The sequence below is a fragment of the Aulostomus chinensis genome, chromosome 6 (assembly GCF_037954235.1).
Source record: "Aulostomus chinensis isolate RoL2024-O1b breed Wild chromosome 6, RoL_Achi_v1.0, whole genome shotgun sequence".
Classification (NCBI taxonomy): domain Eukaryota; kingdom Metazoa; phylum Chordata; class Actinopteri; order Syngnathiformes; family Aulostomidae; genus Aulostomus; species Aulostomus chinensis.
The window spans coordinates 4778813-4799971 of NC_141325.1; the positions used below are offsets into that span (position 1 = coordinate 4778813).

At 43.9% G+C, this 21159-nt stretch overlaps 1 protein-coding gene across 12 annotated transcripts in view; it reads left to right on the forward strand.

The window, feature by feature from the left end:
• Positions 1 to 21159, forward strand: part of mef2cb (myocyte enhancer factor 2cb) — a 59475-nt gene that overhangs the window by 25806 nt on the left and 12510 nt on the right. For all 12 annotated transcript variants that reach the window (XM_086205948.1, XM_086205947.1, XM_086205949.1 and 9 more), the window contains exons 3-4: positions 4343 to 4546; positions 19099 to 19242. In XM_086205948.1, the coding sequence (XP_086062074.1) occupies positions 4343 to 4546; positions 19099 to 19242 (348 nt within the window). The remainder of the gene's footprint in view (positions 1 to 4342; positions 4547 to 19098; positions 19243 to 21159) is intronic.

The following is a 21159-nucleotide window of genomic DNA, read 5'->3' on the forward strand; positions in this document are numbered from 1 at the left end:
AGGAGCATGGCATATATTAGAGGTGGGACAAAGCTTCCTTTGTCATAATGCCCCTCTTAGCAGCTTCCTTGGCTGTGAGGCAGAGTTCAGACCCAGGTCCTGGGCTCCTCTTATTCCTTTTGCGTAAGCCTGTGTCTTCCTGCTTGGCCCCTGACAATGGGATAAGTGTTTGTCTCAAGACAAACTGTGCTGCTCCTTGACTGACTGACGTGTGTGTGTGTTTGTGTGTGTGTGTGTGGGGGGGGGGGGGTCTCGGCTCGCCTCACGCCATGTTTGGTTTGCTAACCAGTAGTTTTTGGTGCTTCTCTCCACCTCCCCCCCCCACCACCACCACCACCACCACACACCACCCCCTCCCCCCAGGGAAGCAGGCAGGAGGTGGGAAGCAGAAGCGAAGCCATTGTGAAGGGGAAGCCACTGGCCTCTTCCTGTTATGAGAGGAAATGCATACAAATGTGCTTCCTGTGCATCCACCCCCCCCCCCCCTCTGTCTCCCCTCTCACCCATGAGGCAGTGAATCTTCCACTATCTCTCCCTCTGTTTATCCCAGGCTATTAACAGAAGTTATCAGATAATGCTTTCCAAATAGAGTGGGGTTACAACCATACTCTTTAATACATTCAATTAAATATGAAGAGAGCAAAAATCCCCACATGAGCAAACACTGTGTGGCAGTGGCAACAAAAATTTGCTCTTGATGGGCAGGGGATATGACATCATCTCTGTCATATTTTACATGTTTAGGTGTTTATTGACTTTGCATTTGTACGTGAAAGCATTAAAATCTCTCTTGAGATGAGATGGAGCTGAGGAGGAGCCCTCCTGGGTTATGCTCATAGGAGGAGTTTCTAATATTTTATCCATCACAATCGCACACTTTTTAACCCAAATTAGCAGGTTGTGAGGTGTAGTTTAGAGGATTCCAAGACATATAATAAAGATACGGAACACACTGTATTGCCTGAATGTTGAGACTTAAACTAAAGAACGTGTATGCATGGAGGAACACGCGTGTCAGGCTGAGAAAAACTGTCTGCTGAACTCACACAAAAAAATGCCACAGTTGACCATCTACAAAATGTGTGTGTGTGTGTGTGTGTGTGTGTGTGTGTGATAGAGAGAGAAGAGAGAGTGTGTGTGTGTGTGTGTGTTAATATTACTACAGAATACTATTTTATTTTTTACTGTGAAAAGTTGGGTTGACACTCCCACACTCACATTGGTCCCATTTTAGTACAGTACACGTAGTGGAAAATGTGCTCTAACATCACACTTTCTCTCGAGTCTAACAGCCCCCACTGACCAAGGAAACAATGGTTGCACCCACATTGACTTAAAAGTCCTTCACATTCAGTGAAGGAAGTAATGTCCAAGTTATGTAAAAGACCATACACCAGAATTATTTCTTTTTTTACATACTTATAAACAGATTATTAGTGATATGTAGTAAAAAAAAAAAAAAAAATCTGCTGACAAAACCATTTAATCACCATAAATTCTATTATGTTATCAGTAGTGTTCTTTTTTCCTAGCCGAAGAAGCCATCCAGGGCCTGTCAGTGTGAGAAAGCTGCAAATATTAGTGGGTCAGGTGTTTCATCTGCTTTAACCCACTCAGAGAGCAGAGTAGCAGCTCACAGAATGCAGTTTTACAGCTGCTGTGTGGGCTGAGAAAGCTGTTTTGAGTTTGCACTGGAAAGTCCAGTGGTGACATCACCGGCTCAATTGTTGATGGGCTAACAGGGTCACATGACAGCTTCGTGAAGTCACGACAGAGTGTCAGAGCACCTAAAAATTGCACAGCTTAGAAGCAGAGTAGATATTGTCACATCTGACGTGATGATAGCACCAGTACTCACCATCCACGCAGGCATAAGACTGTATTTTAGAGTGTGTATGTTCAAGCATGTACACTTAGGCATGCTTGCTTGGATGTATGTGTCACATTGAGATGTGGGGGTGTGCTGTGATATTTATCTAGGTGTTATTTGTGTGGTCAGTTCAAGCTTTTTCACAATCACACTCATTCTCTCCCCGTGGCGTTGTTAGAGTCGTGTGTGAATTATAATATGTGGCAAAGGAATGTGCAGTTCCTCATTTAAAGTGTGAAGCTCAAGATGACTCTGATTGTGGCTTTGACTGGTCTCTCTTTTTTTTTTCCCTCCAGATTAAAAACATAGGAGTCTTCCAAGTTACTTTTGACCTTAAAGTTTACTTGGAGTTTTGCTGACGTGTATGATTGGACCTCTAATATGAGAGCGATCTGAGCACGCTAGTGGACGTCCCCTTTGGGACCAGCAGCTCTGGGACTCTGGGACTTGCACCCAGTGTGCTACATGTTCTGTGTGCCACCTTTTGTAACATTAATGGCTCCAGCAGAGTGACGATCAAGTGCGTGGGTGATAACGGACCGGAGTCGGCTGTACTTTTCTGACCTTACAGTTCTGCAGTCCCATCATCATGCACATGCTTGTGTACAGTGTGATTTTATTAGAGTGGTGTACCGTGCAACATGTTTTGGTTGTGATGATTAATCTTATTGTCTCAAAGTGCCTTTTGGTCTTACAGAGGCTGTTTTTTTTCATGTGTTTCACATTTCAGTGTGATTGTGTAAATGTCAGCATGGTATTTAGAGCCCATGGGAGCTGTTTCTCATCGCCAAATCAGATGCGCATTTGTACCAAGATACAAATCCTTACATTGCGCGCATGCGCGCGCACACACACACACACACACACACACACACACACACACACACACACACACACACACACACACACACACACACAGGTTTGTCAGGACTTAGACGCAGCGTCTGGTTGTGACAGATTGCCAGCATGGTTTGGTGATTTTGCTCGAAAACCTTCAGGAAAGATGCTGGCCCAGGACACAACAGTTCGCACAAGTTTTACTCACTCGAAGGAGAGAGAGGGAGAAAGGGTGGAGGGGACTTTTGATATTCAGTTTCCCGGGTGCATCCTGGTAGATATGATTTCACGAAATCCAAAACGATCTATCAATATCCATCCACCTCCATCTCCTCTTTCAGCTCTCAAAGTTGTGCAGCTAGATTGTGAAGGGCAGATTTATTCCACAAGTCTATCCATGCACTAGCCTGGTCTACCACACTTTATTTAATAAGACTGCTGTTATCATCTTTGTGTTCAGAGCATGATTAACCAAGTATTTGGAGGTTTTCATTCTGTATTTTTTGGCCCACTTAAGTGTCAGAAGAGAATAGACAAACATGCAGTTAATCAACAAACTGAGATCATGCCAGCTGAGCAGAGCTCTGGCAGCATGTCTCTGTAAAAAGCTTTGTCAGAACACATCTCCAATGTGAATAATACACAGAGTCACAGAAGAAAATAAAAGAAAGCTGATTTATAAAAAAAGATAAAGCAGTGTTGCCCAGAGAGGCGAGCTTGCAGTGCACTTTTTAAAAATAAATAAATAAATAAATTTCCCATAGAGCCAGAGAGCTGGCTTGAAAAAGAAACCAGGTGCAGCTCACTGGAATTAACTCACTTTCACTGCTCTAGTTTTGATCCAAACAATAGAGGAACAGAGGCTGTTCTTTTTTGACAGTGTGGGCACTTGTGTTTGGCCTCTCTCTCTCCCTCTTTCTCTCTCTCTCTCTCTCTCTCTCTCTCTCAAACACACACACACACACAAGCTCACACACAGAGACAAAGAAATAAGGCCCCATCAGAGGATACATTTTGTGGTTTAAATTGAGCACATTGGCGTCACTTCACCCCTCAGAAACACCTTCACACACAGTATTTATATCAATCGATTGTTATAATGACCATGACATGTAAATGCCACCGTGAGAACCTTTTTTTTAATTAAGATAGATGCATTTTTGGCCCGACATGTTCCCTCCGTGTGCTTTGATGTTAAAAAAAAAAAACAACTGATCTTCTTAACCGTTATTTTTGTGAGACAGAGTGTTTTCAGTTCCTTAAATGCTTCTTTTTTTGTCTTTTTTTCCTGGTATAGTGGTTGGACTGTTACAGTCAAGGGCTGTTAAACCTTCAGCAGACTTCACTTTTCCATTAAAGCTGTCTCCCTGACAATAATACAATGAGAACACCCCTATTATGTCACACGTTGCTCTTCCCTCATTACAGCATGAAGGTCTCGAGTGGGGGATTTTTCTCAGTTATAATTAAATGATTAATACAAATAAGAAAATAGGTTGATTTGATTATAGCAGTGCCTCGAAAAGGCCATATTCAGTGACACTGTATGTGAATAGACATCTACTGTCTTTTGTTCCGACCGCAACTAATCATTAGCCTCTGTTTTTTTCCCTCCATCTCCTTCTCTTGATCCAGGTGACATTTACAAAGCGAAAGTTCGGCCTGATGAAAAAGGCCTATGAGCTGAGTGTGCTGTGTGACTGTGAGATTGCCCTGATCATCTTCAATAGCACCAACAAGCTGTTCCAGTACGCCAGCACAGACATGGACAAGGTCCTGCTGAAATACACCGAGTACAACGAGCCCCACGAGAGCAGGACCAACTCGGATATTGTGGAGGTAAGTTACAAAAAAGAAAAACCACGAACGGCACACACGCACAGATGCACTGGATTACACACACACGCATGCATGCAAACACACAAGCAGACAGATGGTGACAGCATTTGTGACTCATCCTGCAACCCGTACTTCTCTCTTTTTGGCGTCACATTTAAAATAGCGTTAGAAATAAATGCTCAGATAGTCTGCCAGGCTTCCAAAAGGTTCATCTCGAGTATCAACAAATTAAAGGGATAGGTGGTTAAAAAAAGAAATGAAACTTTGGTCATATTTACTCCCCCTCATTCTGATGGAAGGTCAGGTGGAGTGTTTCAGTCCTCAAAACACAGCCGGAGTTTCACAGGAAAAAGACAATCCAGTAATTTCCCAAAACTGAAGTGAATGGAGACCAAGAAAAGGTAAAAAATCCAAAAAAAAATCCAAATAAAACTGCTGTGGTTTTAACCAAACTGTTTGATGCAGATCAGGACACTTAGCTTGATGGTTTTTAATACACTGTTCTGTTGTTTTTGTTTTATTTTTGAAAATTAGTCTCCATTCACTTCACTTGTTTGGGACATTACTAGAACGCTTCCACCGACATAAGGGTGAGGAGGAAATGACTTAATGATGTAATTCCTATAATAAAGATTCTTTTAAGCAGAATTTCACAAATTATTCAATATTCTTGTAATGCCTGCACTTGTATATTATAAAAAGGTACCTCTCATTGATTTGGCCCCTTCAGACACCCAAGGGTGCGTAATCACCAGGCCCGTCACCACTGATGGGCCTCCTAAACTAGGATGTTGATCTGACTTGCTTTGGACACATGTCACTAGTGTGTCTCCTGGCAATTGTAAACAGCTGCCGGCGAGCCAGTGGGCACATAGATAAAGCAGGAAATGACGCCGACACTCTCCAGGATCCTTAAGCTCTCAACGTGAAGTTGTTATGCAACATTGTCACTGGAGCTGGAAACCACGCGTGCTGATCCAGCTATGCCTGTCTGACAAAATCCTGATGAATAAGTACATTCCAACTGATTATGATGCAGTAGTTCCAGTTTTTATCTGCCTGTTGATTATATACTTTACACATATCAACAATGACACTTCTACTGCATTAAAATGAAATGTATTTACGCTTGCAAATTTCCTCGGTTCACCATCAAAAAACTGTTTATTTCATGATTCACAAGAGCATATAGCCACAACTACATTTCTTATTATTTAAGTGAAAATGGGGAACAATTAGATACCTCACATACTTTTCAGAAAACTGAACTCAAGCGTATCGTCATCACATTTATTGTCTGTGCATCTTATAACAGGCAATACACTACTTGTATTGTTTTGCAGATTAATTCTTCAAATGTGTCCATATGTTCTCCCTTTGTTTTCGTTGTTCTTGCATCCTCAGTATGTAATTAAACCAACACCTAAAGCCAGCATGGTCTTAATTTGTTAGGTCTACTTGCTCACAAATTATGCAGAACACCTGTCATTGTCAGCGCGGTGTTTAAAAAAAAAAAAAAAAGACAGAACGTACCAGAGAAAAGTGAGGAGCAATAAGATGTGATGAATGTTTCTCCCTACCACACATGCACCTATGGATCCGGCAGACACTGATCAAACAGCACTGGACATGTTTTTATCTTTTCATACTGGTGTTACTGGGCTTGTTGCCCATCCACGGGTGGACCACCAGGAACTCTCGTGCTATTCCAGATGGTACGCTGCCCCCGACTGCAAACCTTTATGAATTTACAAAGTTGTATCAACTGTTCTGCTTTTTATTTGGCCTTGAATCATCGCAACCCTTTATGTAATTACCTCTTTGTTCATATAAAACATTTGGATGTTTAAAATGCAGCGTAGATATATTACAAAACAACACGCTATCGTTAGCCCTCCTCAGTCACCACTGCCATTCGGTGCAGTCAAATACGTATTGTGTTAATGCAGCTCATACGTTAAATCATACACCACTTAACATATGGCTGACCTTAATGAGGTAAACAAAGATAATGGATTGGACTGGGTGCATTATCATGGACAGTATTTAGAAGCAGAAATAAATCAGCTAAATGTATTTTTCAATGCACTTATTCCCTTCTGGTATGTGATAATATAGAGACTTTTTTGAATTATTTACATAGTTGAGGGAATCCTTTTGAAAGCATGTATTCTTTTTAAAAGTACAAAATGCTGTTCAACTGTAAAACATCAAATAATCAACAAAGCTATTTCTATGTTCAGTCCCCAAAGCTTAGTCTGATTGGAAATCCATATGATTTGCCACAGTTTGTGCAAAATCAACCGTATCCAAGTAAATCAGGGGGGATAAAAAATAATCCTCTATGCATTTTATCATTTACATTAACCCATTTGGCACAAAATCATACCCCCGGTGTGCATTATAAACACTCCTATCCTTCACACACCAAGCCCCTGAGCCATTGTGCCCCAGCTGAACCAGATGAAGAGAGTTGTCACATGTTTCGGCAAGTGCCTGATGAGAATTACCTACTTTGAAGCTCTCTCTATGTAACTGTGTCTCCATTAGCCAGCAGAGAATGGCTAACGTGTAAACAGCCGTGTCAGGGGAGGACGGTAAAAAGCCTAGTGGGGGGAGAGAACTGTGGAGCTCTACCTTCACCAGAGATCCCTGGAGGACTCGGGCTCTGTGCGTTCTCTGTTCGCTGTGTTCTCTGAGCGACTCGCAGCGGGAGAAATCGATCTGAAGAGGCCTTGAGCCTTAGCTTGAGTGTGCTAACGGGATTGGCCACAGGGTTGACACCAGCACGTTTAGCAAGGATGGGAGGAGGGTGTATGGATCAGGGGTTGGATCTCTCCTGCCGAGCCTTGTGCGCTGCTGCTAGGCTACGTCACAGGTGCAGAAACGTGGGTGGGTTGTCAAGTTGGGGGGGTTGGAGCAGAGCGAACTTCCTGTTGAGATGATCAGGAGGAGGTTAACAACGAGCTGAAGGGCTGGACTTAGGCATGTAAATGAAATGTGTTTGCCCACAGAGAAACAATAAAGACCTTAATGTGACATTTGATATGTTTAATTTCAAATTTGTAGAAGACTCTTGTCTTTAGAAGTGTAGAGAAATACTTCCATCTCTCCCTCTGTTGCCGCTGTGCCTGAAGGTGTAGTGGGAGGAGAGGCAGAGGTAGGGGAGCGGAGCTCAGTGTGGGCGGCTGGCATAGAGGCCTGCTACATTAGCAATAAAGCTCTATGTAATTAGCATGTCTTTGGTTGATAATTAGCGTTGTTGAGAGAGTGGCACTGAGAGCGTTGCACAGCCTCTAAAGCTACTGCATGTTTACAAGAGGCTGGAGGGCTTTTCTCTCACTCTCTCTCTTCCTCTTTACCTCCATTTCTTTCTGCTATTATCCAGTTTTCATTCAAAGTAATGAATATTTTTTGCATCATGTTGAGACTATGTATATGGGTCAGCAGATTCATATGTGTGTGATAGAAATAGGGGTGGCGGGGGTTAGATAGAGAAGGTCTTGATGACTCACTTGTAAACCGTCTCAGCTGGGAATGACACTTCCACAAATATCTGTGAAAGCAAGAGACCAAGAACTCGCCAACCTTCCTCTGAGCACAAGTGGTAAAACAAAAGAGGCATTGCAACCGAGAATAACTACAAGTTATTATTCACAATGTATGATGTCCCTAATCACATGAATACAGTGCCAATTCAAACTGGAGCAGCTTTTCTTCTTTTCTTTTTTTTTTTTTCTTTCTTAAGTCACTTGTGATGACAGAGTAGTATTTATGTTACAGCGACTTCCTACACTAATGCTAATTGTTCAAAGTGACGTATAAGCTCAAGCAGGCTCTCGTGGCCAGTTAAAAGCAAACACAGAGATCCTCCGTCACTGGATATGTAAGCGAGGTCTAAGTGTGTCGTTCTGGCAGGTTTACAGTACTCTCTTGAGTCTGGCTCCAGATAAAACAGTCAAACATGCAGATAGATTTCCTAAACTCACAGGCTGCCAGGCCAGTTTCCTGGACATGTGAACGACATTAGGAGGAGAACCCAAATTGTAAAAATAGATCCAGTTCTTCTTCTACCTATCCTTTTATTCATCTTGAAGAACAGTGTAGGTTGTGGGAGGGTGTAAAGGTAACGAGTCACGACTAACAAGAGCTTCTTGCCGAAAAATACAGTAGCGAGGAGGTTGACTGACAGCCAGTCATGACGATGCCTTTCCCAGTTCCCGCTCGGAGAGTCTTGACAGTACTGAACTTTTTTTTTCTTTTTTTTTTCTTTTTTTTCTAATTTAATATCTTTCTTCAACTTCCAAATTCAATTCAAGTCTCTCGTCGTTTATTTTCTGTGAGCTCAAGTTGCTGGTCATCAACAGTGAGTCCACAAGTCCAAGTTAATATGACCTGGAGCCGCATCTCTGGAGTTGATAATGACAATAACATACGAGAGGCCTCACTTTCTCCTCCTGATGATTGCTGATGAGGCCCAAACCTGCACAGTGTTGACCGGCTCTTATTGTATTTGCTTGCTACCACAGCTCAACAACACATCTGAGCTGTGCCAAATCCTGCTCCACGGTGTGTTCGACTCCCTGTCTGTTGAAAGAAATAACACAAGTTTATGAAACAAGTGAGGGGCAAGTGGGTGAGCTACGAGACAGGGGTTATATTTCGTTAATATCCGGATAAACCTGTGGGGTATTATTAAGGAGGCATGGATACTGTGCAGTTTAAGCTAGTGCACACACATATAGGTGTGTACTGGAAGGGTGATTGCATGTGGACATAAATGGTGACAATTGGCTTGAACCCCGCAGAGTTGACGGCATTGTGATGACCTCAGCAAGCACAGCATGCTCTTATGCAATTGGTTCAAGTATCACATGGCATGGCACATGGCTCTTTGGTACTAAGCTCACCTCCCTGCCTGCTTGCCTACCTGCCAGAGGAAAGGCTGTTGGCCAATCCCATTTCCAGCAGATTAATCTAATCTGAAAGTTCAGCTCACCCTGTAATCTTAAACACCAGCAGCAGCAGTAGCAGCAGCAGTGGCAGCAGCAGTGGCAGCAGCAGTGGCAGCGTCCCTCCCCACCTAGCCTCATTTATTCACCTCTCTTCTTTCTTCTCTCCCCCTCTCCTCACCTTGCTGCTCAATGAGAGGGGGAAGGGGAGGAACAGAGGGATGGATGAGTGTGAGAAGAGAAGGAGGGAGGGAAAGAGGGATGGGGGGAGGCTGGTAATTATTTCCAAAGGTCATTCTGTTAATGACTACCCACTTGGCTAATGAGATTCAGCAAAGCTCCCTCACCATGTTTCACCCTGCGTATGTTTCACCAATGTGCCAAGATGTGTGAGAGGCACAGGTGTGATTTCAGTCCAGTGACAGTCCACCGGAGGCGTAGAAAGTAGCCGGCAGGTACATCTGGGAGACAGCAAGAAGAAGTATATCTGTATCACCTTATTTTCATGCTTTACACAAAGTTTCATCAGGTAAATATTACAGTCTCATTTAGCTCATGTCACCTCAAAAAAGGCCATTTTTCCCTACATATTTTAAAAGCTGTCACGTAATCTTCTCACAAGTCAACAGGACATATGATCCTCCTCTCTGAAGTACCAGTATGCTCATGTTCTGCTTCTCTCTCGCTCTTGAGAAAATATTTTCCAGCATGTGTGCTATTCTATGTGCTTATTTGGTTTCAAAACAGCATGGAGAACATTAGCCTTAAGGAGTTTCTGTGTTGATCGGCTTGCTGAATGACTTCTTCTCATGGCTCTCAAATACTGTGTAATTATTCCAGCTTGAATACCATCACTAATTTAGCCTCGACGACTTTTCACATGTGTCAGCATTCGAGTGAATTATCATATCTATCCTACAGTTGTCCGCAGTGATTTTGAGGTTTCAGGAGAGGGAACACAGGGTGGGGGTGTAAGGGGTGGGGTTGCCACGGTGATCACAGTACTTCAGTGTTTACTGGCAGTGGAGAGACAGGCAACATGGCTTGTTTTTCCCGGTGAAGTGAAGATTAAGGTCTGAAGCTGCTTTGACTGACTAAGTAAATTAACCTTATGACACCGGCAAGCTAACAGTATAACAATTTGTTAAAACAAGGACGGGTGACAGTCTGTGTGCACGTTAGAACGTGTCTTCAGAAATGTGCCTTGCCAGTTAGTGTATGGGATTAAGTTTAAGTTAATTACACAATGAGGATAAAAAAAGGGAGTACTGTCAATAACCATGCGCACACCTCTTCCTGTAGTGTCTGTGTGAACAATGATGGCATTAATGCCTCTGCAGCTCTCTCACAGAGTAACAAACAACCTCACAAGTCGGTGGAAGCTACCAAACAAGCCACCACACTTTGCATACTTGTAAAACATTCTCTAATGTTCAAAGTGTCATGAATCCCAGCGACAGAGGTACGCCTTTGTCCTCCACTCTCTCTCTCTTCCTTTCCACACCTGCATGTCCTGTTTGGTTTGGTTGTGGAGCTTCAGATGTGATGTTGTTTGCTCTGCCACATAAAAGGGGTATTAAGGGAAAACTAGAGAGGAAAGAAATGGGGAAAAGCTCTATATTTTTTTTTCCTGGAAATGTGTCCGCAGATGTGCAAAATCCTGAATTAGATACACAGTCTTAATAAACACATCATCATCAACATCATCGTCATCGTCGTCATTATCATCTATTTTATATGATCATCTCTTTATTTAATCAATTCTGAAAAAATGGTCTAAAAATAGTGTGTGGTTAAGTTAAAAATAGTTGCTGTTCTGGCGGGCCTTGCTGGGAGGACTTTCTTTTTCTCTTTCTGTCTTTCCCCCGTCTTGAGTTCGGGTGGTGGTGGTGGTGGTGGTTGGGGGTGGGGTGGGGGGTTGTTTCTGAAACAGAGTGAGTAAGTATCTTTCTGAGGATCAGCCATGAAGAACTGCCCTCGGCAACCATGTGCATGACATCGGCCTGAGACCCTGCGGTGCCTATAAACATTTGATCTAAGACAGAAGAAATGTTTTCTGGGGAAAAAAATATTGTTTCATCCCACACCTTTAAAGTTGCAATCCACCAGTATCTAGTACATTAAAGTTAATTTTATTGTCAAGACGGTCCCAGTGACAAAGCCTCACATGACCACCCACAGCTCTAGAACTCATCCCCCTGCAGCGCCAGATTCAGACATGAAGAGAGCAATTTACTGAGTTCCTGTTTTATAGACTATGTGCCTCTTTCACTTAATAAGAGAGGCTAAAAGCAATATGAGAGATAATGCACAAGATGTACAGGTTCAGCGTTTATACTCCACATCAGACAGCAACTGCCCAGAAAAGCAGAACCTCAGACAAGAAGCTAAGTACCATTTGGATCCCAGTCAGAGGTGTTTTTAAGGTCAATATGTTGAAGCGGAAGTCTGAGGTACTCACACAACAACAAAAGGAGCTTTTAAAAATAGACTGTTTGAAATGTGCCAATATGCGGTCCCTGTGGTGTGGAGCTCTGAAAGAGGCAGGCCACTTCTGAGGCCACGCTGCCAAAAGGCAAGGCTTTTCCACTATACAGCCCAAAACAATTCACGCCAGCCATTAAGATGAAATGATGCCTTGTTCTTTGAAACTATTTGTGGAAAATTCTAAATAATGATGATCTATTTTTAAAGATGGCATTCCCTGCCCTGCCTGGAGCTTCCCCCGGCCTCAGCCCCTCCCATGCCATGATTGCTGCTCTGGGCAGGGTTTGGAAATCCAAGGTCACATTACAGAGGTCAAGCAGCTGGTCATTGTTACTCAAGGCCTCCCTCGGGCTCCCTTTTCCTGCTGTGGCACCACGCGATAAGAGACGGAGAGACAAAGGACGATAAGTGATGATTGGTGGGGGACGCAAAGACGGAATAGGGGGCAGTTCAAGGGAGACTTTACAGTTCTGCACCATCAGTGAACTGGGGTCATTTTGTTACTCTGCAACTATTTAATGCAGTGTCGTGTGTGTGACATTACATATCACAATTACATGTAGACACGTTGTCATGCCTCTCATTTGAATGGAGACTTATTATGCAACTAGTTGGGATGAAAGATGGTAGACTGAAGATGTGGACATAAGTGCCCTCTTTATCCAGTTTCACTGAGCTGGCATTGTGTCTCATAACGTCTATCTGGGTAATTATACAGTGTAGTGACTAGTCTGAATGACCACTTTGTTCCCAGGGCTGGGATGCTGCTGTAGCAAACAGTGTTGGATTCTGACATGTGCTCAGTGTGTGTCTCCTCCATATGGGAAACACTGCACCATCTGGTATTGTGCCGGGCACTGGCTAGCGAAGACTGCCTGTCTGTAAGTGGGCACTCGTCTGCAGGAGGCGTCTCTTGATGGTGATTTTAGCACATGCTCATCACAATACAGAGGATATGTGGAGGAACCTCGACGTTCCCATTAGCCTCTCTCTGTCCGTTTGTCGCTCTTAGTGTCTTTTTATGTTCCGTCAATCTGGTAATTCCTAGACGGTTAGTAATTACCGTACCCTGTTAGCCAGTGTTATTACAGAACAGGCAACCATTTTGCCCAGGATTGATGGATCCCAGCCGTCAGCCTTTGAATCCTGATTATAGTGTAGCAGGGCATCGGGAGTGAGGGGCTTCAAAGCTACCTAATCACTGAAAACTCATCGACATGATAGTTTTTTCAAAACATCGCCTCAGTCAGTTTAGTGTGATGCATAGTTGATGACTGAAAAACAGACAGGGACAGACTGTGATTTGGGGGGTGCCATTCCTCAGATCACTAACCTACAAAAATCAACTGTCCCTCCCCAAATGCTAACTCACACATGTAGCCATCATCCATGGGCATGCCCCTCGACATGGTCCTGGCGTGTTCAAACCACGCTTCATGAAACTGTGGCCTTCTTGCCTTTGGTCTGCCATCTGCTTCCAATAAGCTAAGCCAGCCTGATCCCTCTGATGTTCCCTCCACTCTGAAAAGTGGAGAGAAATAAAGAGCGGGGAACAGACAGAGTGAGAGAGAGAGAGAGAGACAGAGAGGGAGTGACGGGTGAGACAAAAACGAGAGCATGGCAGGCAGAAAAAGCAGTAGAAATACGAGGAATGAGAATGAGAGCACATCCCAAATATACTATTAGCCCGTTCCTGCCGCCAGCAAGGCCACCCTGAGTGTGCTCATTGTGCGGTGGTGCTAGGGGGTGTTAATCCACAGCGGGTCCACTTCATGACCACCTATCTTGTTATTTGTGATGGAAAGGGACAATGTTACTTCCCACTGCCTCACCCCTATTGACATTGAGCCACATTGCTCCTGACCAATCTTCTCAGATGAAATTGAGTTGGTCAGTTGGTGAAAGCAAAAGCTCCCTGTCGTGATGAGGTTCTCCATCTAAATGAAAATGTGCAGAGTACAAGGAGTGAACGCTGTTTGGACCAAAAAAAAGTTACATTTTAATTATTATGTCCTGCTTGTTGGCCTTTGGTGCCATTTTCGAACAACTCGTTTTGATTTGGATCCAGTTTGTGGTCGAACAGTGTAGTTCAGAAGGTCAGGTAATGTATTTCAGTTCACAAAGCATTTAGATTATTTGATATTTTATGTTTTAATCAAGTTTTTTTTTTTTCTCGTATGAAAATCGCTCGCCATTGATTTCAGTTGTTTGGGGCGTTACTGCAGTACCCTTCTTTTCTTTTCTGAACTCCAGCAGCGACCTGTGGAATAAAAAAAAACTTCATCTGACCTTCTGCTGAAACCCTGCTTGGCAAAAGCCATTTATTATAGGACCGTTTTATTGTGGTTTAACAATGCAGTAAACATGATTAACCATAAGGGTCAAAGTTATTAATGCTTTTATATTGTCCATGTCTGTCAACAACTTGTTTTCCACCAAAAACTGAAATATATTGCAACATCATAAACTGCTGCTTTTATGAAGGAAAACTCTTTGTGCCTTGCTACTACACTATCTTCTTTTGTAAGTCTTGGTTTTGCTTCAAACATTGTGTATTCTGAGGACAGTACAGTGTTGCCAAAGACATAAAAGGCCTTTTATAAACGGGCTGTTTTTGTGCAGGGTTGTTGCACGGATGCTGTCAGCCATTGGGTTGAGGACATTGAGAAACATTCACTGGCCCGGCCGTCGCCAATAACCATAAACACAATATTGAATGTGTCATAGCCTTCAGCCACTGCCAAAATAACTGTAGAGGGGAACGGTCAGTAATGAAGTTTTTCCAAACACAACCCATCAGCAAACCCAAGTGAATTACAAATAAAGATGTTCCCATCAAGCCAATAATGTTTTGACACAGCTTCTGTTGAGATTTGGAAGTATCCCTGATAATGAGGCGAAAGGGACAGTGGCAGTGAGACAGAGACAGACTGAGCAGCAGACTGAGACATAAAGATGGGGACAGGAAGACTGATAAGAGGGGTAGACAGGGTGAGCAGGGTGGCAGAATGCCGAGCAGACGGATCCTGGTATGGCAGGAGCTCTGGGCAGGCGTCAGCTGTCCCTTGCAGACCCCCTGGGGCCGTGCAGAATTTACTCCCAAATACCCTCCACAGTTTTTCTCAAGGGTTCCATGAAGTTATTACCCACAACCCAAACAGAGGTCTTATTCAGACCTGGTAATATACATCCTGAGGGGTCCGATCACAAGGGGATGGCTCAAACTACTTCTACACTATTACAGTGCATCTCTGCAGACGTCTCAGGTGACCATTTGGGATCTCCCCTCCCCTCTATTCACGCAAATAAACACACACATCGGTTTTCTTCGCAAAGACCAAATGCATTGACGTTTTTTTTTTTGTTGTTTTTTTCATCTAACCTTGTTTAACCAAACATGACTAAATGTTTTTCTAACCTTCCTCTGATTGTATCCAACTGGTAGTCTCACTAAAACAGACATCTGATCAACTGTGGAAGCCAACTAGCATGTCTGGTTGATTGTGACACTTTTAAAATCCTTTATAAACATTGTCAAAGCCAAATATGATAGCTTGTAACTTACACGTAACAGTTTGTGTTTATCACAGGCAGCACACTTGGCAAACTATATCACCCAAGATGTCTGACGTGCTCGCCATATTTCTCTATGGGCTTTTCAACACTTTCATTTGATTAGTTTACAATAAGTATGTATTTCCGCATAAATAGAGGACATCAGGACATGTTAATACGAGGTCTGAATATGTGAATGATAAAAATCTAAACTTTGTCTTCGAGTAAAATCTGAAGGCAACAGACAAATGTGACTGGTGTAACACCACGCCTTAAAAAAAAAAATTACAATGCGTTAACACGAGATTTAAGATGTGGTTAAGTTTAGGCACAAAATCGCTTGGGCTAGGGTGAGGGAACGTTCACGGCTTGTGTTGAAATTACATTATTTTTCTTGAAGGTTTGGCTAAATTAAATCAGGTTAATAGCAGCAGAAGCCCAGATTCACTGTTGCAAACGCGCTGCTTGGTTTGAAACCCAGCTTCCAGCAGATGGAACACCCATCAGTCTGCTGTTTGTCTGGTAGAGTGGAGTCCTGTTACCTTGGTTACAACAGCTGATTTAAGATCCTTATGATATCTGAATCGGATGTCTAGGCCAGCCTATAGCTGTGGTTGAAGGGACTGAAGGGTACTGATGAGACGGGTGTCTAAGTATGTAGGACACCATGTCTATGCCGTCCCTGCTTCACACAGGCCCTGTGACAAGTCGAGTCATAAGGGAGCATCTTGAAGAAGGAGTTTAATTAGGAGCAAGCCTCCAAAGGGGCTACAGAGAAAGACATAGAGCCAAGCAAGCAAACACAGCTTTTTTGCAGTTTTTCCTCCTCTTACATTCTCTCATTTGCTCATTCGCTGTAGCACGACTGTCCACAAGTTATACGGTGTTGGTTCATAGCGTATTCCTCCCTCACTTGCCTATTTTCTCTTGTGACAGGGTTTCTCATGGCATAGCCGTTCAGATGAACTCAGTTTTTCTGTTATGGTAACCTTCAACAGTCACAGTTTGCGGTTCTTGATCTTTTTTTGAACACTAAATTTATCACAAACTCAGGGCGCAGACAAAGCAATGCGCTACTAGTGAAGGGGAAAAATACAGGATGATGATAGGGAAGTGGGGCGGCGAGGTGGACAGTGCAAAACTGAGACGGCCTTCTATGGTTATATGAACACTCTAAGGGATCTGATTGGTTGGCGGGTCGTGTGTCAGCCTTTGGCAACAGGTGTGACATCTTCAAACAGGTGGGCATAACTGGGATGAGTGGCATAGCGCCCTTGCACCGCACCCTCAATGTGCTGAGCCCCGCTGGAAAGCTAAGCCTGGGCCACATGCTTCAAAGTCATATAACACTCACGCCCTGGATCCCTGCAACCCATCAACACCCAACACAACCATTGCCCCCCCAACCCCCCAACCCCCCCGCCAGACCACCAGCTCATTTACCCCATATGGGTGTCACCTTTTCTCCAGCTCCCCCTGCTCTTCCTCCTAGAATGGAAACAAATCTCTGCTGGTGGAAATCTGTGTAAAGAAAAGTTGTTTTTTCTTACATGGTCTCTCATGTGAACTGAAAAAAAAAAAAAAAAAGGCCAGCGGTTCAGCTCCTGTCAGTTCAATATGATACATCGCCAAGACCAGAATGTAACTACGCCAAAGAAACAGCAAAAGTTTTACATCTAACGCCTTTGCCAAAAAAGACAGCGTGATAAACCTCTGAAACCCCTTTGTTCTTTTGACTCATCCACCTCAGATGGAGCAAATGTGCCTGATTCACTGTAGGTCTGTTAGAAGTCAGATCTCCTGCATCGCCTCGGCTGATTTGTTTGGTGTGATTTCCTGAAGACTGTCAAAAGATGTGAGAGACGCTTTCAAATTCTGAATTTTAGATTTCCACTCTAGGGGCCAAGTGAGGATTCAGAGAGAGAAGAGGAGAGCCAGCAAATGTTGACACGCTTACAGTAGCTGCTTCGCCACGAGACGCCTCAGGAATCAAACAGTTATCACACACACACAAAAGAAGCCCTCTAAGTTCACTAAAACCACACTCAAAACAGGCCTTTGTTGTGCTGACATGAGAGATGAGTGGATTGTTATTTGTTTTCTTAGCAGGCAGATCGCTCCCTGTCACTTCTGCCGCCGGTTGTGATAGAGTAGCTAACGTTGGTATCTCTTCTGTGAGTGAGTACTGATGGAGACAAACAAATGAGAGGAAGAAGTTCACTGAGATTAACTTATCTCAGCATCTATCTTCCTTCTTTCTCATGCTCGGTCTTTCTCTCTCTTTTTTTTTTTCTTCTCTCAACGCTAACACCCACTCTCACGCCCACGCATGCACACACAAACACACTCATTCCCCTCCCACACGCACGCACGCACACACGCACACAGACTCACACCAGTGAACACATCATATACAGAGACACACACACTTGATCAGCATCAAATACAGGGTGTACTAAAGTAAATTTAATTACGTCTGTCTGATATGGAGCTTCAGATGAAAGTAGGAGAGCGCAGTGTGAAGCAACGACTGCACAGACAGAAGCAGGCCCGTGATATTCCTCCTGTAGACTAATCTCCCTTTATTAAAGCCAGGGGGAGAGAGAGAAGGGGGGTGGAGGGAGTGGTGGCGGCGGCGGTGGTGGTGGTGGTGGTGGTGATGGTGGGGGGGGGTGGTGGTGCTGTCTTTGATGAGATCTCTAACTGTCAGCTACTGTACTTTTCTTCACTCCCGCTCTGTCTTTGTCTCTCACTTTGTGAGGCAAATGAACACAGCAACCTATCGGCACAAGCCTACTTGCTCAAGCAAACACGCTCACACGCTATCACACACAGTAATGCACTCTGAAACGTATCCCTGTTGTTATAGTTGTCAACAGTATCTAAAAAAAGGGACAGAGGCAACTCTCTCCCTCTCACGGTCTCTTTGTCTATGTCTCTCTGCCACTCTGAGGGAGTGGTGAAGCAAGTTGAGAGGGAGATTTTCAGCCCGTCTGCTCTTTTCTGGACACTCTAATGGGGGCAGGTGGCCATCAGGTGGCCGAAACAGAAACTGCTGCATGTAATAGTGCAAATACCTCAGACATGTTCTGTTTTATCAGCCACTTGTTATTTTTGTTTCATGATGTGTTGGTTTTTGTCTTTATGACTGTGTTATTATGAGGTTTTGAAGGTCCCAGGATTTGTCGTTCGGTCAAAAGTTTAATCATGTGTTATGTGTCGTTACTGAATGCAATCCTGAGTGTTCAGCTGCATGTTCACAGAGTTGTGTATTCTTATGTCACACTGTGTTACTGGGAGTTTAGACTGGAGCCTGTCAAAATGACGCATGGTGAAGAGCCACTCAAAAGTGAAGAAAACTTTTCATTTGTTTAAAATAGTGCAATCCTCTTTGCAAGTTTTCCTGAAAATCTTCCCATGCCGTCATTTCCCAGGGTCTGTTCTAAACGCCTCCGCTTCACAGTTCATCACCATCTACCCCTCCCGAACTGTTCACCTGGGTCACTGTTCCTCAACCCGAAGCCCTTCAACTGTGTTGTGCAACTACTCTGTTTGCAGACATTGAGAAAGAAGGGCCTAAATGGCTGTGACAGCCCAGACCCCGACGCAGACGACTCGGTCGGCCACAGCCCCGAGTCCGAGGACAAATACAGGAAAATAAACGAGGACATTGATCTGATGATCAGCAGACAGAGACTGTGTGTAAGTACCTCTTGTTGAACCCTGAGCCTTCCTCTCACCTGTCTTTCCTCTCTCCTCCCCTCCCCCTTTTCCCTTTGTCACTCGGTCCTCCTTGTATTCGTCATCTGTTCCTATCGTCCATCTCTCCATCCCTTCGTCTGTGTTTCCCTCCATCCTCCTCTGTGGTTGTGGGACCTGGCAGGCATTGAGCAAGAAGGAGAACAAAGGTGGCGAGAGCCCGGAGCTCGAGTCTGCTCTCATCCTAACGCCCCGAACTGAGGAGAAATACAAACAGATTAACGAGGAGTTTGATCACATGATTAAAAGTCATAAGATACCTGTAAGTACTGGGTTGACGCTACGCAGCATCCTCAGCAGGCTAACAAAAGTGCTGACTGGCCAGTAACTGTTGAGCTAACCCAGCTAACCACCATTGTTTGCCACTAGACTAAATACACAAAGTGAGAGTGAGAGTAAGACCACAGATTACATTGTATACATACGGTGAAAAAATTACAGTTCTTTGATTTCTGCTTGATTGCAGTTGAGGAAAGGTCTCTAATTTGACATAACTGTAACCACAACTCTTAGGAAGTTTTTTTTTTTTTTTTTTTTTGTGAAGCAATTGCAGACTTTCTCTCTTGACATCTTTTAACCTTTCTGGGTGCCCACCTTGAACCTGCTGCCCATAATGCCTTGCCTTGGCCCTCAGGGGAGGTGTGGTCTGCACGTGCTTTCCTTTTCCTGCAGCAGTGCTCAGTCACCCGCTACAGCAAGGACAGAAAGTGTGGCAATGAAACAGCAACACAAATTCACATCCATTGAAAAACTCAACATGCATCGAAATAAATAGGCAACTGTAAGATATATATATGTATGTATGTACATTGTTGATTGATTTAGATATGTGAAGACATGTTACATTATAGTTTTAATCTTACAGAAGAATCTAATCTACAGCCAGCTGCCAGAAACCACAAAATACAAGCTGCTTTCTGTGTAAACTGAGCCTGCCCTCCATATTGAAATGGTTATGCAGAAAGATATAATTCCATAGTAGATAATTCAGAGAAGAACAGTAGTGTCTGACAAAGGCCCGTGGAGCTGGGGGAGATGTGGTTTGAAGCAAGGCAGGGGTTGGTGAGCTGGAGTGGCGTGGCGGCTTCAGATGCATTTGGGATTGGAGCGGCGTAGGGATGGGGGGGTGGAGCAGCAGTAGGGGAGGAGGTGGTGTTGGGGGGGATGCTGCACACAACAAGTGGCAGTTCAATGTGTGGTCGGGGCGGCTGCCAAGCAGTGGGCCTCTGGATTGCAGAGGACTGTTTGGGGGACTGTGGGGAGAGGCGGAGGAGGAAGATGAGTGAAAACAGGAAGGATGGCACCGGTTAAAGGATAGCATACAGGCGGGGCCCTCACACCCAGCGATGGGTTTTAAAAGAAAGCATCCATCGTTTTTTGTTTTTTTTCTTGCGCACTCCTGTGTGAAGTTGCAGCGAGAGTAAAATGTGGCTTTAATAAACCATCTTTGTTCCTTGAAATAACACTTAGCCTGCAAAAAGCACAGAACATTAGAAAAGGGAGGAAAATTTAAGAAGGCCAGGCAGCGCTAAGCACTTCTACATAAACCATGCTGATGTTCTCGCGGATGAGCTCCCCTCCATTGCTCTCAGACACATGGCAGTAATTTAAGGCCCCTATTTTCTACTTCCTAAAGCTAACAGTGGAGATCAACCACTTCCAGGGCACTCCCAAGGTTAAGCCCTTCTGCCAAGCGACACAATAAACATGAAAAAGAAGACGCCCGGGGTTACCTCTTCTCTTCATCATTTTCCTGATGAGCCCACTGACTGATCTCAGTACACCACTTAAAAACACTTAGCATTAGCGTCATGCGATGGAAAATGAATCATTTCTGATAGTGTTCTGTAGTTACAAAGC